Raw genomic sequence first — 22,656 nt, forward strand, 5'->3', positions numbered from 1 at the left:
GTGTAGGCAGACACCGATGTTGGTGTGTGTGTGGGGGGAAGGGGTGTTACATAACCGGTGTGATGATGTGTGTGTGACACTGGTTACGTAACCAGTGTCGGTACAATTGAAAGAGTGACACTGATTAATTGAAAGAGTGACACTGATTACGTAACAGGTGTCATGTGTGTCTTGATTTTTTTTAACCTTTTTTGTATAAATTAGACACAAATTTTAAATTTAATTGTATAACTTTTTCACATTCATAAAAATTTAAATTTTTTTATTTTTAAATTTTGTATAATTTTAATTTTTTTAATTCGTATTAGTTATTTCAAATTATTTTTATAACATCAAATTACAAAATCATTCTCTTTTTTCATTAAGGATATTTTGGTAACTTTCTAATTCTATTTATTTTCACAATTTATTTTATTTATCACATCAATCAAATCTCTCACTAACTTTCATAAAACTTATCTCCAAATTCACTCACTTTACCATCTAAATCCACTAAGAAAAATACACATATTCATCCACTCAAATCCATACAAATTCATCTTCACACTCTCCCTCAAATCTATCCACACAAAGGAAGACATCCTAAGATCCTTCATTAATAATTAAATCATAACTAAAATTGTCTTCAAGATATTTTTTTAAAATTTAAGATTGAAAAATAATTTATCATAATTTAATAAAAAATTGAGAGACGTAATTACTAGAAGAAAAATGTCTAATAATCAAGTGATAATTAAAATCCGGTTATGAAAAAATACATAATACATTACTTTTCTTCTTCTATATTTATAAACAATATATACAAAAGGCTTATATTTCTTCAAGTGAGACAAGATAGTTACATTTTTTTTTCAAGAATAGAACAAAAATAAATGGGAGATGGGAGCAAAAATAATGAGTTTATGTCTAATTTTATTTTCATAAACTAACACTACAAAAAATTATGTGTTACTAACGACAAATTTTGTCGGTAATTGCCGATATCTGTTGGTTGGGGAGAAAATCAAAATTGTAGGGGAAAACTGAAAACCAATTTTCATATTATCGATGTAATTACTTACGGAATTTATCCTTCGATAATTCAAAATTAACTTTACCGACAGTTCAACAGTACTTGCTTCAATGAATGACCTTATCGACGGAATGGTCCATCAGTAGTTTTAACAACGATAATATATCAATAAGTCCATCAGAAATTTAAACAATACCGACAAAAATTATCTATCGTTTTATATCCGTCGATAAATACTGTTTTTCTTGTAGTGTAAAGAAAACACAAAAGATTAAGAATTCAATACAATATATGAAAAATTAAAAAACAATTAGAGAAAAAATAAAAAATATCTTAATAATTTTTTTATTTCTTTTTTTATTTAATTTATGTTTAATTATTTATTACTTCATAAAAGAAATAAAAATATATCCAATTAAATTTCCATCCATTCTCAATATTCCCGATATATATAATACATAGTTTAAAAATTTTTGAAATACAATACATAGTTTGTAAATTTTCAAAAAGATGGGGAAGGTCATGACTCCACCTATCCGTTTACATCAATTAAAAATAAAATAAATTTATAATATATTAAAGTAAATAAAAATTTTATCGTATAAACCAATTTGACAAATTGAATTAGAGTTAAAATTTATATTTAAATATAATATAACAAGTTATACGAAAATGAAAAACACGGTAATTATAAAGAAAAAAAATATATACCAAAGTTTGTATGGAGACGTTGGACCATAAGAAGTCCAACATGATGAGGTGGAATGGTTGAATTTCTTCTCGCAATTAATTGAATCAATGGATAACATAGGATTCCATTGCTTTAGGACGATGACTTGGTGATTATAAATAACTTCAAAAAGTCATTAAATTTGCGTTAAATAAATTTGTGTCTATTTAACTCCAATCATTTTTTAAATGGATTGTAAATTTTAATTTTATTTCAATTTTATGATGGACCATTGATCATAGGTATTTTGAATTTTCTTAAGAAAATTAAAAAGAGCTAAAAATAAGTATTATTAAAATTTAAATTATTTTATTTATTTTTATTTTTATTTTAAATTGAATAATTTAATATTTACATTATAATAGAGATGTATGTTTTAATAAAATATTTTTTTAATATTTTTATTTTTTAAATATAATTGTTGTTTTATAGAACGAGTTTTACCTAAATTCATTTAGGACACTCGATGAAATAGATTGCATGAAAAATAATTAATTTAATTTTTAATCTAATCTAACTTATTATTCAGGTTTTTTTAATCAGGTATCTTTTGGGAGTTATAATAGAGAAACTTCTATAACAATTTTAGATAACTTTTTTTAATTTTAGTTTTATACCACTTTGAATATAATTATACGCTTATATGATAATTTCCAATACATTTTCATTGATGTACCCGTAGATTCATTTTCACAATACTTTTTCTCATATTCATGTTTTAATAGGGAAATGCAGGTTTGAACATCATAAGAAAAAGAGGAAATTATTATTATGTCAAGAAGAAGATTCAATTTGTTGTTTTTGATGATGTCTAAGTGTGATGTAAGGTGTTTGTTTAGATAGACGAACATTAGTCTTAGTGTGTTTTTTAAGATGTTTGTAAAGCCAAGAAAAAATTTCTTAATCCATCTTAATCACATAATAATTTACATAATAATTATTACTCCTAATATAAGCACGCTCTTAGTCAAATTCAAAAGATAAATACAAATCATTTTAAAAATTTTAAGAGATTAAGTCACTTACATAATCAATTCATCCAATAAATTTTAAAAAATGTGACAGGTGTATTAATCGATTAAGTCACTAATATAATCGATTAATATTGATATTTAGTTTTTCTTTAAGTCTTGCATATTCTCTTATTTCATAATAACACTTTGATATCCTAAGATCAACCAAACATGTGTAAAAGAGTTTTAAGTACTCCATCCTTTTAGAAAACTTTTTTATTCAAAAAGATAAAAGCTTGAAGGATTTTTCTCTTGGCTATAGGTAAAATTGTAATATCTTCACAAATAAGGTGATTTTTTTTTTTTTTGTATTTTCTGTATAATTATTCCTTTGTATTGTTCTCACCTTGCTGGTAATAAGATAAGGTAATTGTATGTAGTATTACCTTTGTTTATAAATCTTAAAGTGTATATCTATAGTATATATTTTACATAGGTGAATCTTGTAATCCTAACTCTTAATATTTTAGTAAAAATTCTAGCTAAAATTATTAGAAACATGCAAATTTGTTAAAATGGAATCAATATAACAAATGTGTGTTTTGTGCTTTTCTTTCATATCAAAGTCTATTTAATTATGCATCATCCATCAACTTTATTAGTTGATTAAAGAAAATTTTCTCCCTCTTAATTATGAAAGTTTGGACTACATTTATTCTATCAATATGTAAATATCATGCATAAAATATATGATGTTGGGCCAAACAAAATTATTAAAAATAAGCCCAAATTGATAGCCGAACTTAAATCTGGACCAACTTCGAACCTATTCAAAATAGGAATTGGTCCCGAATAAAATATATTATACATACTATTTAAAATTTACTTATATGATTATTAGTGTATTATCTCTGGATAAAAAAAAATGCTCAGCAATTCAAAGTCTTAAAATTTAAATCCATTTACTACTTAGTCAAAATTCTTAATCTGTCTTGTTTAAATGCATTCTTATTATATTTGGCAACGTGAATAAATCTAGAATATGAAGAGAAAAAAATTCATCAAACAATATTTCTCTGGAAAAGTAGAAGTACAACAATTTAAATTGGTTGTAGGTGTTATATTAAGCATAACAGTGATAGAGAAGGAAAAAAGAAGTTTTATTTTTAAATGTGATGTTACTACTTACTTACTTAATTAGGATATAAAATAATGAAGTTGTGAAAGTAAAAATAAAGGGATAATTAGGTCTTTTACTTTATACTTCCTCACCGTTCTGAAGATGAACACATACCTCACTGCAACACAATGACAACCAAAAGCCACCAAACTTTCCATTGTTTAATACTTCATATCTCCTTCACATATACGAAATTTCACTTGCCACCATAATTAACCATTAACGTAAGTCCATAATTTATATGGGTTGTTTAAGTTATGTTGAAGTTATAATACACTTTTTTCATGCAATCTCATAATTTCTTCTTCTATTCTCATGATACAAAAATGAGTAATACACTCAACTCAAAAAATTGCTAATTATTTCAAAACTATATAATTCGGAACATTTATTGTATTCATTTATCAAATGCAAGGATCTAAGTTGTTTAAGTGGAATAAAGAAAAAGGAAGAAAGGGAGGAAATTTATTATAGATTACATAATTATGATATAAGATGAATCCACACAGAGAACTCACATTGCTTACAACTGAAAATCTTGAAGAAGTGAATTTATGTTGCATGTGGGAAGTGAGTGAAAGATGGATTATAAATTACTTATGAATGATCAATGCACAAACAATACTTAATGTCTGTTGTCTAAGTCTATTTTAGCGGAGTTTTGAAGTGCAGTAACATCATTCGAAGAAACAAAAAAAGATTGTATGTGGTCATTTAATATGGTACACAAACCTACACGACCAGTTTCGTGAGCTGCAAACAACCAATACACACCCTCGTCGAAGGGACTCAGAAATGTTATACGCAAAACTAGACATTTTCTTTGTGTGCTTGCATGCATGCATATAGTTCAAGCTTCCTCGTTCAACCGTATTCTCTTAGGACCTTTCTCTTCACCTTGGTTGGTTTCCTTTGCCTCTACCGAACACCTTTTGTAAGGTTTAAACCCTGTTCGACAACTCTTCTGCTTTCCTTGTCCAAGACCCATGCTTAGCAATCCCTCCTCATCATCATTATCTTTCACAAATGACAAACTTTTCTGCACTCCCTCATCTTTGTACTCTGTGTTTTGCTTGTTCATGCTGTGAATCTGATTATCTGCATTTACCAAAGCATGAGGGGGTGAAAAGCTTTGTGGCAACACCTCCCTGGAGAATAGCGCCTGAAAGGCGAGCTGACCCTGAAAATAACAATGGCATTAGGAAAAAGCAATCATAAAAAATACGTTAACACTTCATCATTGGATACAGAATCATACCTCCTCAGAGACCTCCTTCCAAGAATTGGTAAGGTTGCTAATGCTTCTACTGCGACGATTATTAGGCTCAGAACCTAAAAGGTTTGTCTCAGGTTTGTTGGGCTCTTCCTTTTCTTTCTCATCCTTCTCTAGTATCTCAGTCTCTTCACCACTAGAGGTTGTGTTAGAACCACACGAGGAGCGGTCTACAGGTTTCCTTGCATTCATTTTGTTGGAATCGGGATTCTCAGAAACTTGGTTCATCTCATCATTAGTAACCTTTGATGCGATATTTACATTGGTATCACCCTTCTCCTCAGATTCCGATGAAGAAACACCTGGTGAATTCGAAACCGAGTGTTGAGCTTGCAGAACTTCCGATTGTTCTGGATCCAGTATCTGATCTTGCAGAGGAGGGTTTTCTGGCTTAGCCTCTCCGTGTTGGATTTTGTGTTGTGTTTCGGTCGGAGCCATGGATGGAGGTGCAGTGGGTGGTGCAGGAGGGCACGCAAAGGGTGTGTGAAGTGGAGTACACAGAGGAAGCAGTCCATGGGCAGCCCACCATGCAGTTGCGGCGGCAACGGTGGCTGCTGTAATAGCTGTCATACTCGGAGGAGTGCACACGGGAGAATCTGCGGCGGAAGTTTCTGCATTTGCATAGGGCCAAAAGGTAGCAGCAAAACTTGCTGCGGCATGGGCAACAGGATTTTGCAGCAAGGTAGAGACAACAAGACTCGAGAACGTGGACGACATCTGAAGAAATGAATGGTAATCATCCTGATTGTGTTGTGAGAAGGGAGGACAAGGAGAAAACGATTGATGATGATGAACAGAGGAGCGTGCTGTGTTGTTTTGACTTTCACTTATGTTTGATGCAGCAGAATTTGTGAGAATCTTAGGTTGTCCGTTAAACCTCTCATCAACAACGTGCACAGGGACATGTCTCGGGTAATTCTGATTTCCTTGCATAGCATCTAGTGTTAATGCGCAATGAGGAGCATCTGTTTTCTCAGTTTGAACCAATTCCACAGCACCAGAATTGTTGGACTTAGAGAGTTTACAAGTGGCATTAGCGTTTTGTCTGTGCTCTCCGTCATCTAACTCGTGATTTTGAAGGTCATGAGTAATAAAAGATTCATCTGGAGTTGTTACCTCTTTTATTGAGGGTATAAACTCCCTCAAGGGACATGGATTTGTGAGTGGCAGTGATATAGATGAAGCAGGTGGGTCTTGGAGGATGGTAAATAGTTTTGAAGTGCTTTGGTCCTCCACAGAATGCTTCTAAAGGAGCAAGAAAAATGATGTTATTGAAAGGGGGAAGAAGAGAAGAGATAGTTTGAATGGCCATTGAAATATAAAAAATATATATATATAACCTCTGGAAGTGGTTGTTTCTCCAAGTCCAGTGCTTGTTTACCATGTGAAGATGGAAGTGAAAAGAGAGACTTTCCATTCTTTGAGAGAGAAGCATTGGTCTTTCTGGGATAAGGATTGCTTGGTTTTCTTTTTGGCCTTGGAGGGGGAATGTCTATGTCAAGAGCTTCTCCTATTGGAACACCCTTCACAAAGGCCTCTTTCTCAACCTGAACCTCAATTTTGCAGTATTCTCAGAAAATTTTAATAACATTTCAATGCATACAACCTTCAAAGAAAGCTAAGAACACATCCACAAAAGAAAAATGAAGTGTAGGCGTTATTGTGACCAAGTCATTCAACCTAGAAAGTATAGTTATACTAAGACAAGTCAATTAACGGATCGAAAAAGTTGTATGTAGCACTTGAAGACGTTACGTGATTTACAGAAGCCACACTCTTAACATAAATATATATTGTTAATTAGTTCGTTATAAATAGCGTTGACAAACTATATTTTCAGTATAATAAAAAAATAAAAAAAAAATTAATTTTGATAATTTTGTTTAATTCTATTAATAATTAAGATAATTAGATATGTATTTAACTTTTAGTAATTGTCATGGGTATTTATTAAAAAAATTAATGTTAATAAACGGTTAATATTAAAGGAAATTATAAAGTATTTTGAATCTACAAAGAAAAAACAAAAGGTAGAAGACTCCTTCAAAGTTAATTATATATTAACATTAATATTTATTATAATGAATACTAAGGATAATTATTAAGTATCAAATTAATATTAATTTTTATTTTAATATACACACATGAGGATTATTAAATATCAAATGTATACTCCATTACCTTGAATATTAATAGATTCAAACAAAAATAATGAAATTATCCCATTATTTTTTTTTTTCAAAATAAGGTAAGTTGATGCAAAAGAAATACAAAGGTGATACCAACTACGGTGACATCACTTTTAACATATTTGCTTAGAGAGCCAGTTAAGAAAATATTATTAAACCTAAAAGAATGACTACAAATTGATGCGGACAAATTTATATTGTTTTAAGAATAATGATATTTTAACTTACATTTTTTTTACCCACATCCATAATTTCAATCATCATTAGATCATTACATTACATCATTAAAAAAAATCAAAATAAATTATCCTTATTTTAAGTGGATTAAAATACCATTATCCTTATTTTAACTCTAGTAGGTGTATTTCAAATCCAAATCCATATTTTAAGATTTTAAGTCCAATTCATTTAAGTGGATTTGGATTGGATATAAATTAAATAATATTTTAGATTGTAAAAATCCAAAATTAATGTGAATTTAGGTTAGTTCAAGTTATGAAAGGCTAGGTCAAGTCAAGCACAGGTAATGTAAGATTGGGTTAGATTGAGCCCATCATACACAATTTAACTGGGTTGGACTGAAGTCATGCAAGGTTAGGTAAAGCCAAACAACATCAAAGTAAAGCTAGCTAGGTTAGGCTTGGTCAAGCCAAACTGAAATTATGTTGGGTCAAGTTAGGCTCAACCTAATGTTAGGTCATGCTTAAGTCAATTGGGCTATGTCAGACCTAGGTAAATCTTAGTTAAGTTGGATCTAAGTCAAGTTAGATTAGGCTAGAACCATGTCAAGTTGATTAGGTTGGCCCTAGGTAAAGTTGGGTGGAGAACTTGTAAGGCGAAGCGAGGTCAGATGATGTCAAGTCAGGATCAACCTAAGTTGATAAGACCTAGGATAAGTTGAGTTGAGACATGACAATTTGAATTGAGCAGGGTCAGAGTTAGATCGAGCCAGCCCAAATCCATGTCGAGGTAAGTAAGCCTAGGCTCAAGTTGAGTTTAATCATCCTAAGTCCACATATAAGGTCAAATCAAAATGGGCCTAGTTAAAGCCCAATTGGCTCAAACCAATTCTAGTTTAGTCAATTTAGGTCCACATTAGGTTTAGTTGGGAGAGACCAACGTAAAGTTGAATTAGGACAAGTGCAGATTAAGCTGAGTCAAGTCAACCAAATCCATGTCAAGTTGAGTGGCCTAACTCCATATCATGCTGGTTTGGATTAGGCCAATATTCGATTGAGTCAACTTGAGTTCATGTCAGGCTAAGTTGGCATGTACCAAGGTTGACACGAGTTTGACCTAGCCCACGTCAAGCCAAGTAGGGTTTGGCCCACTTTAGGATTAATTAGGCCCAAGTTGGGTTGAGTCAAACAAGGCTCAAGTCGAGTTGGGTCAACTTAATTTCACATCAAGTTGTGTGGGCCCCTGCTAAACTTAAATTAATTAGACCAAAAACCATGTTTGGTCGAGTGGACCAAACTTTATGTTAGGTTGAGCGAGCTTGAGTCAACATTGAGCAAGGTTAGGTTGAGACAAAGTTAGTCTGAGTTAACCTGATTCCACAATAAGCTAAGTTAGCGTGAGACATGTTGAGCCAACTGGACTCAAGTCTACGTTAAGCCAAGTAAAGACATGTCCATATAAGACTGAGTTGGGAGAGGCCTAGTATGGACAGGCTAGGGCAAGTTGAAAGAGGTTTACTTTGGGTTGATGAGGCTTGATCATAGATCGAGTTAGGTTTAGGTTGATCCTGGTCAGTTGAGTCCATTTCAAGTAAAGTTAGACCTGGTTAGCATTGGGCTAAGTTGACTTGGGTTTAGGTAAATTCAAGTTGGTGATCCATGTTAGGATAGGTCCAAGTCGAATTGGATAAGCCTAAACCTAGGTTAAGAAAGATCTAATTAGGCCAGATTCATGCAAAGTAAAGTTAGGATGGGTCAATCCCAATTCAAGATAGGTCAAGTTGGGCTTAGTAGGTTAAGTAAGTTCACGATAAGACGAAATTGGATCGAGCCAGGTTAGTCCAGGTTTAGTCGAACCTAACTCATGTTAGGCTTGGTTGGACCTAATGCAAGTTTGGATGAATTAGAACAAGCCTAAATTAAGCCATGCTTATCTAGTTGAATTAAGCTAACATTAGGATTAGGATTGGGGAAAGCCAAGTCCAAATTAAGGTTTGATTAGGCTAATCCTATGTCAGACTCGGTCTAGCAAGGTCGAACCCTTATTAGGTGGGGTCATATCCTAAACCAATTTTAATTTAGAAAAAGTATGCAAACCCAACTTAATTTAATTTTAATTAGATTGAAAATATCTAATTGAATTAGATCTAATTAATATGAATGTGAATTTTAAATCTAATATTTTATTGAATTTGTTCAAAATCCATGACTCTACCCTTTCTACAAAAGCTCGAAATGAAAGATCCAACCTACTAGTAAAAATATTGTGATTGATGTTGTTATGTCTTATGTGGTGTGTCATGCTATTAAAAAAATTAATGTTAAGTGAGTGTGAAAGAAAAAATTGTGATTAAATGTATATGAGTTTGAACTTACTTCATCGTCACATACCAATTGTTGATGTGATACATATCGGATAATAGTGTGTTGAATATACCATTGGATGTATGGTATGGTATCAAGCAAATGGTTACTTTTATTTAATTCAACACCTTCAATTAGATAGTCATAACAATCATTCCACATTGTTATCGACTTCTAATGGTTACTTCTATTTATTTATTCCAAACAAAAGAGGTCACACTAACAGTATAAAATGTGTGGTGGTCGAGTCGACGGCAAGTAAATATGTATGACATTGTATAAGTTATGACAATGATCGTTAATAGAGAATACAAAACCAATTTAGCAAAATTTGAGATTAGTGGAAGAGGAAAAACATTAAAGCACCTCATACTTGTGCCAATCACCGTTGCACATAATCACTAAAATTTTAGCTCCACCTAAATTACTATAGTTGTTTGAATTCGATCAAAGAAAATTCATCCATCCTCTTCAAAAGTTTAATTGTAAAAATTAAAATGTCAGGGTTATTCTACAACATATAGAAAAGAATGGATTGCTAAACAAAAAGCTCTAAGGATGGAGTTTGGAGATCAAGAGGTTCATATAATGATCATCCAAGATGACACGTTATATAAGAAAGTGTTATGGGAATAATTGTACACTATCCTTATCTGGTCAACAATGCTCAAGACACCATACTTTACATCTTGGAACATATTTTTTTTTCATCCAAGTCATTTATAGAAGGATTAAATTATTTCAAATTCAATTGTTTAAATTTATATGGGAAATTTTTTACTAGAAAATATCATTTCACCATATTAATTGTAATTACTCAATATGACAATCAAAAATCATATTTTCTTTAACATTTATATGGTTGAAGGTGAGAAAATGAAAACATTGATTTGGTTCTTGCAATTTTTGTGACAATATTATTAGCATAAACCCATATTTTAGGCTCATTTACTTATGCCTTCTAGGGTTAGCTTTGTGTGTATATATAACACACCTATTGTAACATTTTATATGCAATCAATAATACACAATCATCTTCTTCATATATTTCTTTGTTTTCTACAAGGTATCAAGAGCCCCAACAATACATGATTGAGAAAGGATTCTTGCAATTGTTCATATTTCCTAAACCTTTAACTCTAAGTCTTATGACTCGTTTGCAAATTTTATGATTAAGAAGGGATTCTTGTAGTAGTTTCTCTTTCCTAAACCCTAAGTTCTAAGCCCTAAGCCTCTTTCACATTTTTGGAGGTTCCGCACCATGTTCTTTATGTCATTTTAAGGTATTTGCAATCCTTTAATATTAGGTTTGTATTTTGTTTTATTCGTTACTTTCGTTGTATGGTTCACATTTCTGTTTTGTATTTAATTTGTTATAGCGACTTGTAAAGATAATTATCTTTAGTCTATTAGTGTGCAATTGGATGGTAAAAATGATTCCTACTCGAGTTATATTATGAAAATTTTCTTCATGGAAGGTTCACGTGAGGTTATATTTCAGGTGTTAAGACAAAATCGATTGACACCAAAGTTGATGATTATGCTACTGCTTTATAAGTATGAGAAGTTGATAACTTTAAAATTATCACTTGGGTCAATAATTTTGTCACACACTCGATTGATGCTCAACTAACAAAATGTGATACTGCAAACAAGGTATGAGATCACTTATCTTAATTGTATACACAATCTAATTTTGCCAAACATTATCAACTTGAGACAAATATTTGTGCACTGAAGCAAAATAACATGAGCATTCAGGGTTTTTATTCTGTCATGACAACCATATGGGATTAACTTGCCTTGAGTGAGCTGGAGAATTGAGTGCTTTTGCATCATATATTATTCATAGCTCTTTACATAGTGATTTTGAAAATTTCTGCAGTTCAATTTTGCATTGTAGCTCTCTACCTTTTATTGAGGATGTTGTTAATGAATTATTAGTAGAGGAAATTAGACTTGCTTCCCAGCCTTGCTTAGTGATTTTGAAAGTTTGCGTGGTTTAATTTTGCATCATAGCCCTCTACCTTTTATTAATGATGTTGTTAATGAAATATTAGCATAGAAAATTAGACTTGCTTCCCAGTCACAGGCAAACATAGCCTTGCAATCTCAAAATAAATCATCACCAAATATATTTTCTAACAAATGGATCATTGAGTTAGGTGTCACTAATCATATGTCACATCATTTGCATTCTCTTGTTTCGTTATCACCGAACTCATTCATGTCAATTGCAATTGCTAATGGTGATTCAGTTTCATTATCTGGTATTGGTAACATTGCCCACCATCTTTGTCTTTGTTTGATATTTACTACATACTTGGTCTTGCTATGAATCTTGCTTATGTTGAGAAAATTTGTGATTATAGATACAATGTGTATTTCTCTTCAGTGAATGTTTTGTATAGGACCACACATATCAGAAAGTGATTGAGATAGGTCGTAGGCAAAGTAGACTCTATGTCTTGAATTAGTTTAAAGAGTCAATAGTTGAAGCCTCTCAAAGATCTACTGCCTTACTTAATGAACAAAAATTAATTATGTGTCACGTCCAAAGCTAAAATCCAAAAAATTCTTATGTTCAAGAGATAACAACTCTCCAACAACTTGGATGATGAATAATGTCATACACAATTAAATTAAATAACTAATAATGTGATTGTAGAAATTGACTACCTTTTCTTTGTATAATTATGGTTTGTTCTTCTTGTCATTTATAATCATTAACATTTATTGACCATTTGATAATTTATAGAAGGGTTGTGAAATTCAATTTCGTCTCGTTTAAAATCTAAGAGAATTAATGGTCGTCTTATACGAAAGTGAATTTCGTTCATAACCCTTACATACGCAGTAAATAATCAACACGATCAACTTCTACATATATGTATAATGAAACACATGAAGCAATTCAAATAATATATATATATATATATATATATATATATATATATATATATATATATATATATATATATATATATATATATATATATATATATATATATATATATATATATATATTGACAAGATGAATATCACACTTAAAAAAATGTCCACTAAGACAATAAAAGTCCAAAAGTTTTTTATTAAAATTATTTGTCCTTAAAATTATTGAATTACAATAGATACAAAAGTTTATTTAAAATTAAAAACCATAAATAACTTTTTGAAATAAAAATAAATAAAAAATTTAAACAATTAAAAAATAATAAGTTAATTAAGAAAATACCAAAACAAGATATTTCATAACAAAAACTAATAATTTCATAACAAAAACTAATAATCAGAATTATTTAAAAAGTTCTAAAACTCCATTTAAAAATTTACAAAATGAAAATTAAAAAGAAATAGAAATCATGTTTCTTAACATAATTTCATATAAAAAATAAACATGCTTGGATGTACGATAACAAAATAAACATAAACAAATATCATCATAAATATGGTTTAAATAAAACTAAATAAAAACTTGTTTTAAATATCGTGTTTATCGTTAAATCTTAAATCCGTAAAATTTGAACTTGAAAATACAAGGTTTTTTTTTTGTTTGTTTTAGATTCATACTTCAAAACATTATTTACTTAATTCATAATTTTTTAGCATTTTAAGTGTTTACATAATATCTTAAAAATGAAAACTTATTTGATTTAAGCAAATAATTTAAGTTTTCATTTGCTAATTTAAGTTAGGTATAACGTTATGGAAACAAGAAGAAAAAACAGTTCCACCATTTCTTATAAAATTTTTAAGAAATAAAAATATAAAAAAATAAAGTATTAATTTTGCAATTACAATTAATATTAATTAAAAAAGAAAATAAAAATGTTAGTTCAAATAAAAAAAAAAAAACTCTAAAGTTTTGATAATATTAAACTTCTACCCTCCTTTTAATTTATTGTGTTAAAATCAAAAAGGGGAAGCACTTACACAATTAACTACAATTTAATTATTCAAATATAAATTTTATATCACAATTTACTCTAAGAACAAATATTAAAGTTGAAACCAAATGAAATGAGAAAAGACAAGTAAAAAAATTATCATAAATTCTCATGCTGAAAGTGATGGTTCCACACTAGTGAAAACATTTTTGAAAAGTGATTATACTTTTGGTCGAGAACAATTAGTTACATACTAGGAGATGAAGTCTATTTTTCAATTTTTTTTTACTTCACATTTAAATATGTTATAGTTAGAGTTGGGAAATGATACTATTTTAAATTATATATTTTGAATTCTTACTTGTTGATGTTAAGTTATTTGAATTATTTGGTGCTTTATTTTAATTGTACTTGTCTATTTTTTATTTATGAACAATGTCGCACTTTAAAAATAGAAGATTGTTTGTCATTAGATATAAAAAAAATTAAGTTTCCTCGTAATTGAGAAATTGGGTTTACTTGAATAGTTTTCATTTGAGATTATTATTGTTTTAATAGTTTGTAGTGAATTGATGAAATTACTTAAGAGATTGGGAAGCTTGGATTAATAGTACTTATGAAACAATTAGGGATGAATGATTCTTAATTAAGTCAAAAGATATTTGGAATTCTAGCGTCAAATGAACAATATCTAATATAAGAAAAAAAAAATATATAACAGTGCATATTTTATCTTTTATCATTAGTTTATATTTTTTTTTATAATTGATATCAACACAAGACTTTATATTTACATAGCTTGTTTTCTTTGAGATGGTTGGTATTGTTTTTACATGAATTTGGTTTAATCTCTTCATGTTTTTTAATTTCTTTTTTTTTCTTTTATATATCTTTTCATATTATGGCATTGATTTTTTAACCTTAAGGTGTCAATCTAGGTGGGTTGTCACGATTTATAATGATACTTAACATACAATATTTATTAAAAAAAATATCTATTAATTAATTCAAAGGGAACTTGACCATCAACTAAAAATAATAAAAACATATAAGAAAAAATTGCTGAAACTCTCTAACAATTTTACAGCAGTCAAAATTATCCTTTATAATTGTATTTATTTTTAAACTTTGTCAATTTTATTATTAATTATTATTATTATTATTCTGGTTTTTAAATATCTCAACTTAAGTTTCTCATCAAATTAATATTGGTATAATTAGTCATATAGTACCCAGTTTTTGCTAGAGTGTCAAATAGGTACTCGGTTTAAAAAAGTGTCAATTGCATCCCAACTTTTGAAAAAATATTTCAATTAGGTCTCTTTCAGACAGAGTTGACTAACGTCCTTAGTCAACGTGCCACGTGTCAGTCTGTGTTTTTTTTTTTTTAATTTTTTTGAAAAAATAAAATAAAAATGCCACGTGTCAACTGTGTGTGACACGTGACATTGTCAGTGCCATGAGGCATTGTCAGTGCCACGTGTCAGTATCACTATCAGATGTCATTGTGTTGATTTCGATTTAGTCCCTATATATGTTTTTTTGTTTCAATTTAGTACCTAAGTATATGTATCTAAGTCAATTTTATCCCAATTTTTTTAATAATTAAAATCCATTTTTTTATAAAATTAAAAGTAATTAAGTATAAAAGTTTAACAAAAATTAAGTATTTGATATTTATATTAAAATTTAGTGATAAAAGTCATTTTATTAAGTCATTTTTAATAATAAAAAAATTAGTATAACATTCAAACCAATATAAATTTTGGTTTAAAATTAGTAAGAGACAATATTGTTCAATTTAAAAAAAAAATTAACAAAACATGAGTACTTAATAAAAAAGTAATTAATAAAGTAATATGTTAAAAAGTCATTTTTAATAAAAAAATATTAGTATAACACTTATATAAATAATAAATTTGGTCTGAAATTGAGGGAAACAATATAAATATTAGTACTTAATTTTTAAAAAATATTTATACTTAATTATTTTTAATCTTATAAAAAATGGATTACAAAAATATTTTAATTATTACAAAAAATTGGGACAAAATTGAACCAGATACACATACTTAGGTACTAAATTGAAATAAAAAGACATATATGGGAACTAAATCGAAATCAACACAATGTGCCACGTGTCACACATAGGGACTTGACACATGGCATTTTTATTTTTTTTTTCAAAAAATTTTAAAATAAAAAATAAAAAATTTTAAAAAAAATTTTAAAAAATTTTAAAAAATAAATTAAAAAATAAATTAAAAAAAATCAAAAAAAAAAAAAATCAGAGACTGACACATGGCACGTTGACTAACAACGTTTGTCAACTCTATATTAAAGGAACCTAATTGAAGTACTTTTTCAAAAGTTGGGATGCAATTGATACTTTTTTTAAACCGGGTATCTATTTGACACCCTAACCCCAAACTGGGTACTATACGACTAATTATACCAATTAATATTCAACAATTTCAATGTCTGTGAACGTATTTTTATTAGTACAAATAAGAATAGATGCACTTGTCATGCCAAGAGTACAACAACTTAGAAGTTTTGCAAAGTATATATATATTTATTAGAAGACAAATATTTGAACACAGTGATGCATCCCACTCCCACAGTCTTGTTTACACAATAAAAACCAATCATTATATTCGTCGATGTAGAATCCAAAGTTTCCTAAGAGATCAGTACCTTATACATATCATTTTGTTTAATGTTATAAAGTAAATTAATACTTGAGTTATTGTTTGGAAAAATAATTGAAAGAGTAGTTAGCTTAAGTCTCTAGTGACTTAGAAAAACCAATTATATTTAATAGACGAACTAATATGAGATATATGTGCAATATTTATTATATTTTTATTTTGTGCTTTCTGAAAACAGTGTTTAGATGTTTAAAAACATAGGTAAACTGTTTAAATGCGAAAGGCTTTTAAAAATCATAATCTAATTTCCTTTGTTTTTGCACCAACAAATTTTTTATTAACTCTAGAATTTTGATTGTTTTCTAAAAAACCAGAGTTCTTTCAAATCTTTTAAATTATTATGATAATAAGATTTAAATCATAAAATATTATTTAATATGATAACTTATAACATTTCTACACATGTTTGATTTTTTTTATTTCTTCATACGTTATGTATAGCTTTTATTTGTAATTGTTATAAATTAGATTTGTTGTGTATGTGGACATGTGAGAAGGTGAGGATGTATTTCTTCTAACCTAAAAGGTTAAATTACAGTAATAAATTTGATATGTATTACTGTAATTTAACCTTTAAGTTTATTGGCATGGTTAGAATGATTTTTCATAACCTTTGTTTTAAAAAGATATTTTAGTGGGTTAAGACAAAAAGGTGCTTATTAGATTTGAATTAATTAGGTCTTTTTGATGTACCAAAACATTATTCAATCAAAATTAAGGGACAACAGTGATATAAAAAAAAAAAAAAAAAAACCTCCTTTTAGCATCAATGTTATGATCTTAAGTTTTGTTGAAATCATTATAATAAAATTCATAGATAAAAAAATAATGAGTTTAGTGTAATAAAAGGAGAGAGTGGAGAGGAAAGGATGAGAAAGAAGAGAAGTAAAGTAGAAGAATGTTGATCATGTTGTAAGAAAAAAGTAAAATAAAAATTTAAAAATTAGGTAAAAACTCATAGTAAAAACGTAATTAAATATGATATGTAACATAATTAATTATATATGTTAAGTAATATGTACATTCTTTTAGGTGTAGTTCAAACATTGGGATTTTTGGGAAGATCAAATGTTCTTGCAGTAACTTCAGTCTTCTCTCTACTTTGGTACCAATTCCAATCATGTTATTCCTTGTCAAAATTAGTCTTTGGGATTGGTTTAAGGTTATGGATTCTATCCATTGACAACTACATACAATCCCAACCAAACCATAAAATGCACCCCAACCTCATCATAATCTCAGTTATAAGAACTAAATATCAAATAATCATCATTTGATAGAGGAATCTCACCTAGTGCGGTCCATTTTGAACTTTATTGAAGCCTTCTTCCACTAGGGATAGACAAAGAGTGGTGTTGAATGGTGTTTGGTAAGGAAAGAGATCACCACATGCTTGTGGTATGGTCAATTAAGGGTGGATAAAATTGGTATAAATTTGCTCACGTATGTGCAATTGAACAAAAAAACAAAAGGGACTGATTTGACCAAGCAAGCAATTAGACAGATTACTTAGCCAAACCAGTCCCCTTGTCCTTGCATTTGTGTACTCTATCAAATCATTGAATCCCTTGATTCTTCAACACAGACACCGATAAAAGGGTTCGGCATGAAAACTCAATTCCAAATAGTTACAAACTTGAACTTAATATAGAACCCATAGATGGATAAAAAAATAAACTCGAATGCCTGAGACTGAAATCATATCTTTAACATTCTCTTCAACTAAACTAGAATGTTTTAGCACATTTTATCATTAATAATTGTAGGCCATGTCATGTACTATATTGTTCATAGTAAAGGCTATAGTAAACGCTATAAAAAATGAATAAGTGTTTACTCTTTGGTACTTTTTTATGATATTTATTGCAGTTAAACCTTGATGGTAGGATTACATCAAGGCTAAGCCTTAAGCCTCGTTTTAATCTAGTTTTTAATTTGCTTACCAAAGACAAACAGAAAATGATCTCTAATTGCATGTTTTTGCAGAGATATAGTTTTTATTAAAGAATCAAGAGAAGTACTTAACTATCAGAGGGTATTTGCTGAGTTTGGTGACAATTTTTTATTGTTTTGCTATACTAAGATATATCGGTATCGCAACAATTGAGGAACGGATGAAAGAAGGTCACAAGAAGAGTATATTTCTTTCTGAAAAAGTGTACTGAGGGAGCCAACCACGTGACACCTAATTGTTTCTAAAGTGAAAGATTTCAGCGGATGATGGTGACGAAGGAAAGAAGCTGGTTGGTAAAGGTTATTATCTCACACTTACCTTTCTCTATGCATGTGCTCAGCGAGTCCATGTCTTTTCCAAGGGACACTCAATTGGGATACATTAAGCGGGTTTTCCACACACGAGTGTTTTGTGTTTTGTTATTTAAGAACAACCAGTTAAGATGCAGAACCATTTTTGTGCCATTGAATGGGAATTTCATGAAGCATAAATTCTAATTATAGGACCACAATGTATAATCCAAGGAATGAAGGTACGGATTTACCTTTGAAAAGAATTTCTGAGCGTGACTTCTGATTTGCACAGCAGTCTTTGTTCCTATGTGCTCTGCACAATAAAAGTAGAACATCAAAAAGCGGACACTAGTCCTATGTAAAAATTCAATAAAACAGACACAGCAATTTCTGTCCTTTCTTATTAACACATTATATGTGTGTGTTTTGGGTTTATCAAAATATTGCCTTCTATCCGCTGCCATGCTCGCCCGTATAGCTTTAAGGCTTCAAGAAATCTATTATGTTCCTCCTCCGTCCATCTTTCTCTCTGCTTTGTGATAGTATATGGTTTTCGTGTCTGCAATTGCCAAGTACCCACTCAGATAATAATAACAATTAATTGATACTTTAGTTTGTGCAGCTGTTTCCACTTTACACTTTTTGCATTTACAGAAAAATTTGTAGCCTTTAATTTCTGTAACATAATATTTTTATTATGTTTTCGGTGCAAAGCATTTATTAGTTTTTAATGGTTAATCTTTAACTAGCTACTTTTAATGGTTTCCAGCCATAGATTTTCATTTACAAGATATAAAATTGAGACATTATTCAAACGATGTGAGACAGTTCTACTCATACCAACATAATGTTGGTATATACACAAAATTAAGTGAAGCTTTTGACCGGTAGTTAAGATAACATCACTGATACTGCTATTGTTAAAACCACGACAAATTATTTAGACATAGTAAAATTGCTACAGAATTTCCTAGAAATGTAAATTCGCTATATTTTTCGTCTGACACTTTTATGCAGGCAGAACACTTTTATGGCGATTTTAACAATTCAACTGTCAAAAAGAAGAACAATCTGCAATTATATTTACGGTAGTGAGGAAAAACATAACTTATAAAGGAATATGTGTAACGAGCAGGGGACAACTATAGGGTCCAGACCAAAATATCAGTTAAACTTACTACTAATAGTAACAACAACAATAATAACAGCTTTATCATTTCCTTTTTGAGGAATCATTGTTTCCCGTTATTAGTATAGGACAATAAACTTGAAATACCTTAATAACCACTTCTTCTCCAGAGGAGTAGGCGTCCATTAGAGGACGTGTGCAGCTAGCGCTGCTTCAGATCTTCCCTGACGAGGAGTGGGTAAAAGGAATATCTCCTTTCGTTTTTTGGGACATGGAACACAGCAAATGGTAAAGCCGTTGTGGTGAAAATAAGCAGAAGCTGATGACAAGGCGATGCTACTGCAAAAACAAACACAAAGCAAAAACAATAGGTAGAGATCCGTCTCTGGTTCGTATCAGATATAATATCTATGAATAAGTATTCCAACTCACAAGCCACACGCAGGATAATAGAGATTAGAAATGACATGAAAAACAAAAAACAGAAAAGGGTTCAATAAATTTTAAGAATCCACCGCAACAGAGAGAGAGACGCTTCTCCGAAAGAATAAAAGAAAATTCTTTAATCGGTCCTCACCAAAAAGAACTCCACAGCGCCAAAACCTTTCAAACGCGGAAACAACTACAATTAGTATATCACAGGAACACTTCCATCTTGCACGTTTTCACTTCAAAATTACAATCCGTCACTGTGAGTGAATAAATAAATAAATAAATAAATACACTACTCCTATTTGGTTGCCCGAGAACAATTAATCACAGAGCATAGCGAGCAGAAGGTTAATTCATGCAAATCCGGAAAATAATTCACTCAGTGAAGTACTTAGAGATGCATAATCAATCGTTATACAGTTTCCGGTGATTAAATTTTCTCGGTAACCAAAAAAGAGGGGAAACTGAATCCTTTTGGAAAAGAATAAACAGAGGAGGTGAAAAGTACCTTGAAAAAGAGCCATGGGTGAGGCAGGAGCGATCATGCATGTGAAGAAGAAATGGATTTCACCGGACACTCGCCGGAGGACTCATTTTCGGCAATGGCGAATCCGAGTCTTAGGGATCAGAGGAAGAATTAAATTGGAAGAGATAAGAAGAAGCGGAAACAGTAGCAAAAGAAGAAGAAAGAAGAGTTAGGGAGCGACTTCAACTACAACGAACCAGAAGCATCCACACGAACTGTCGAACAGTGAGAAGCAATCTGAGCCACTAGAATTTCCCCAGGATTTTTATTTATTTTTTTAATAAAAACGAAGTAGTCGTTTTAATTTGAGGCTGCTAAAGTGCGGAAGAGCAAAACTGTAGGGATGACGACAAGTGGCATGAATTTAGTGGCTGCTGGAGGTAACGCACATCCTTGCACTTTTCCTAATTTCTTTTTTCACTCTTTTTCAATTTCTTTATTATTGTTTTTTGGGGGCCTTTTTCCCTCAACTCAAATCTCATCCACAAACTTCAACGCCTTGGTTTTCAGTCCGTAAAAGCGTCGCCAGCTGTCACATGTGGGCCCTCCAGTTGCGTGGCAACGGCTTCATTCAGTCACCGGCGCACGGAGTGCCTCGCTCCTGCCCCGTTTTCTTCCGCCAACGTGGCTCAATGAGCACCACCACCTTCGCCGTGCCGTTATTACACTATTTTCTCTTGCCATTTAACTTTTTTTTTATACATTTTTCCTACAAAATTATTTTTTAAAATATTAACAATAAACAAAGATGCTACGCTCATGACTCTATATTAAAAGTTTAGGGAAATATTTTTTAAAAACAAAACGAACTTAGTGGACATAATAACTTTCAGAAAATATTGTTTGGTTTTGCATTTTTGTGGCACAGGAGGTGCCATGTGGCATCTAACGAAGGAGGGAGACAGAGTGCTAAGTTTTCTTGTGTTCCTTTCGTGGATGTTTATAATCTAAATTGCCTCTTCGATATGAACCCGCAAGATCGGTTCACAAGATACGATGCATGAAAACGGAAAATATCATATGAGAAAGAAAATAGATAAAAAAGGCTAATTCAATCGGATTAATTATTTGGATAGTTATGATTTGATGATATTGTGTAATCAAGTATTTTTTATTAATGTCATTTAAATAGTTAACATTTATTGATTAAGCATGATTTATGAGGCAATTTTAGTAGATGTGGCACATATGTATTTTATGAGGTGAAAATTTGGTCTAGTAAGATAAATAAAATAATAAAAATAAGGAAATGAAAAAACAAATAATGAACTTTTTGTACGTGGTAGAAGATGATGAGATGGCGATTTAGAAATTGTGTGTCATTCGCGTGAAATATGAAGCTTTCATCAACAACGGCGTGAGTTGGATTATTGAGTCATTACTTGTTTATGCATTTGGTTGACAATGGTGGTCCACCATTATCTGTGAAAGTTTGGTGTTGAGATTGTGGTCCTCCATTTTAAATTGGTCTTTCGGTATGTTAGTGGTATGGGATGTAAGTTCTAATTTATTATTTGGACATTTTCATATTTCACAAAGATATATTATCATTTGAGATGAACGAGTCGGTTTCCGAAATAGTGCTTCACCATGGTGGAAAATTTGTGAATGACAGGTCATTGAAATATGTGGAAAAGAGTAGTACTTTATCATGTGACCTAGACATATGAAGCTACTTTGAGATTATGTCAATTCTTAAGAATATGAAGGAGATGTGGTATTTAGTAGGTGGAGGTTCTATATTGGAAGGAAGATTGGAATTGTTGTGTGATGAAAAAGGGGTATGTCATATGGTGAACATTGTCATATTGAATGGTCAAGTTCACTTGTATGTTGTACACTTA

General features: G+C 30.4%; 1 protein-coding gene across 5 annotated transcripts; it reads right to left on the reverse strand.

Moving 5' to 3' along the window:
* Nucleotides 1–4,561: 4,561 nt before the first annotated feature.
* Nucleotides 4,562–21,065, reverse strand: LOC114164596 (protein LATE ELONGATED HYPOCOTYL-like). 5 transcript variants are annotated; one of them, XM_028049322.2, is made up of 8 exons: nt 20,795–21,065; nt 20,432–20,457; nt 20,002–20,193; nt 19,173–19,284; nt 18,977–19,038; nt 6,489–6,695; nt 5,134–6,390; nt 4,562–5,055 (listed from the first exon to the last, which is right to left on the reverse strand). In XM_028049322.2, the coding sequence occupies exons 3-8, from the start codon at nt 20,038–20,040 to the stop codon at nt 4,726–4,728; spliced, it is 2,007 nt and encodes a 668-aa protein (XP_027905123.1). In that variant the 5' UTR covers nt 20,041–20,193; nt 20,432–20,457; nt 20,795–21,065; the 3' UTR covers nt 4,562–4,725. The 5 variants fall into 5 exon arrangements, with proteins under 5 accessions (XP_027905123.1, XP_027905121.1, XP_027905122.1 ...); XM_028049320.2 differs by having other exon boundaries at nt 5,134–6,393; nt 20,795–21,064; XM_028049321.2 differs by having other exon boundaries at nt 5,134–6,393; nt 20,432–20,522; nt 20,795–21,054.
* Between the last annotated feature and the right edge of the window lie 1,591 nt (nt 21,066–22,656).

This window comes from Vigna unguiculata, chromosome 9 (genome assembly GCF_037176805.1).
Source record: "Vigna unguiculata cultivar grain cowpea cultivar isolate G323 ecotype 2 chromosome 9, ASM3717680v1, whole genome shotgun sequence".
NCBI classification, from domain to species: domain Eukaryota; kingdom Viridiplantae; phylum Streptophyta; class Magnoliopsida; order Fabales; family Fabaceae; genus Vigna; species Vigna unguiculata.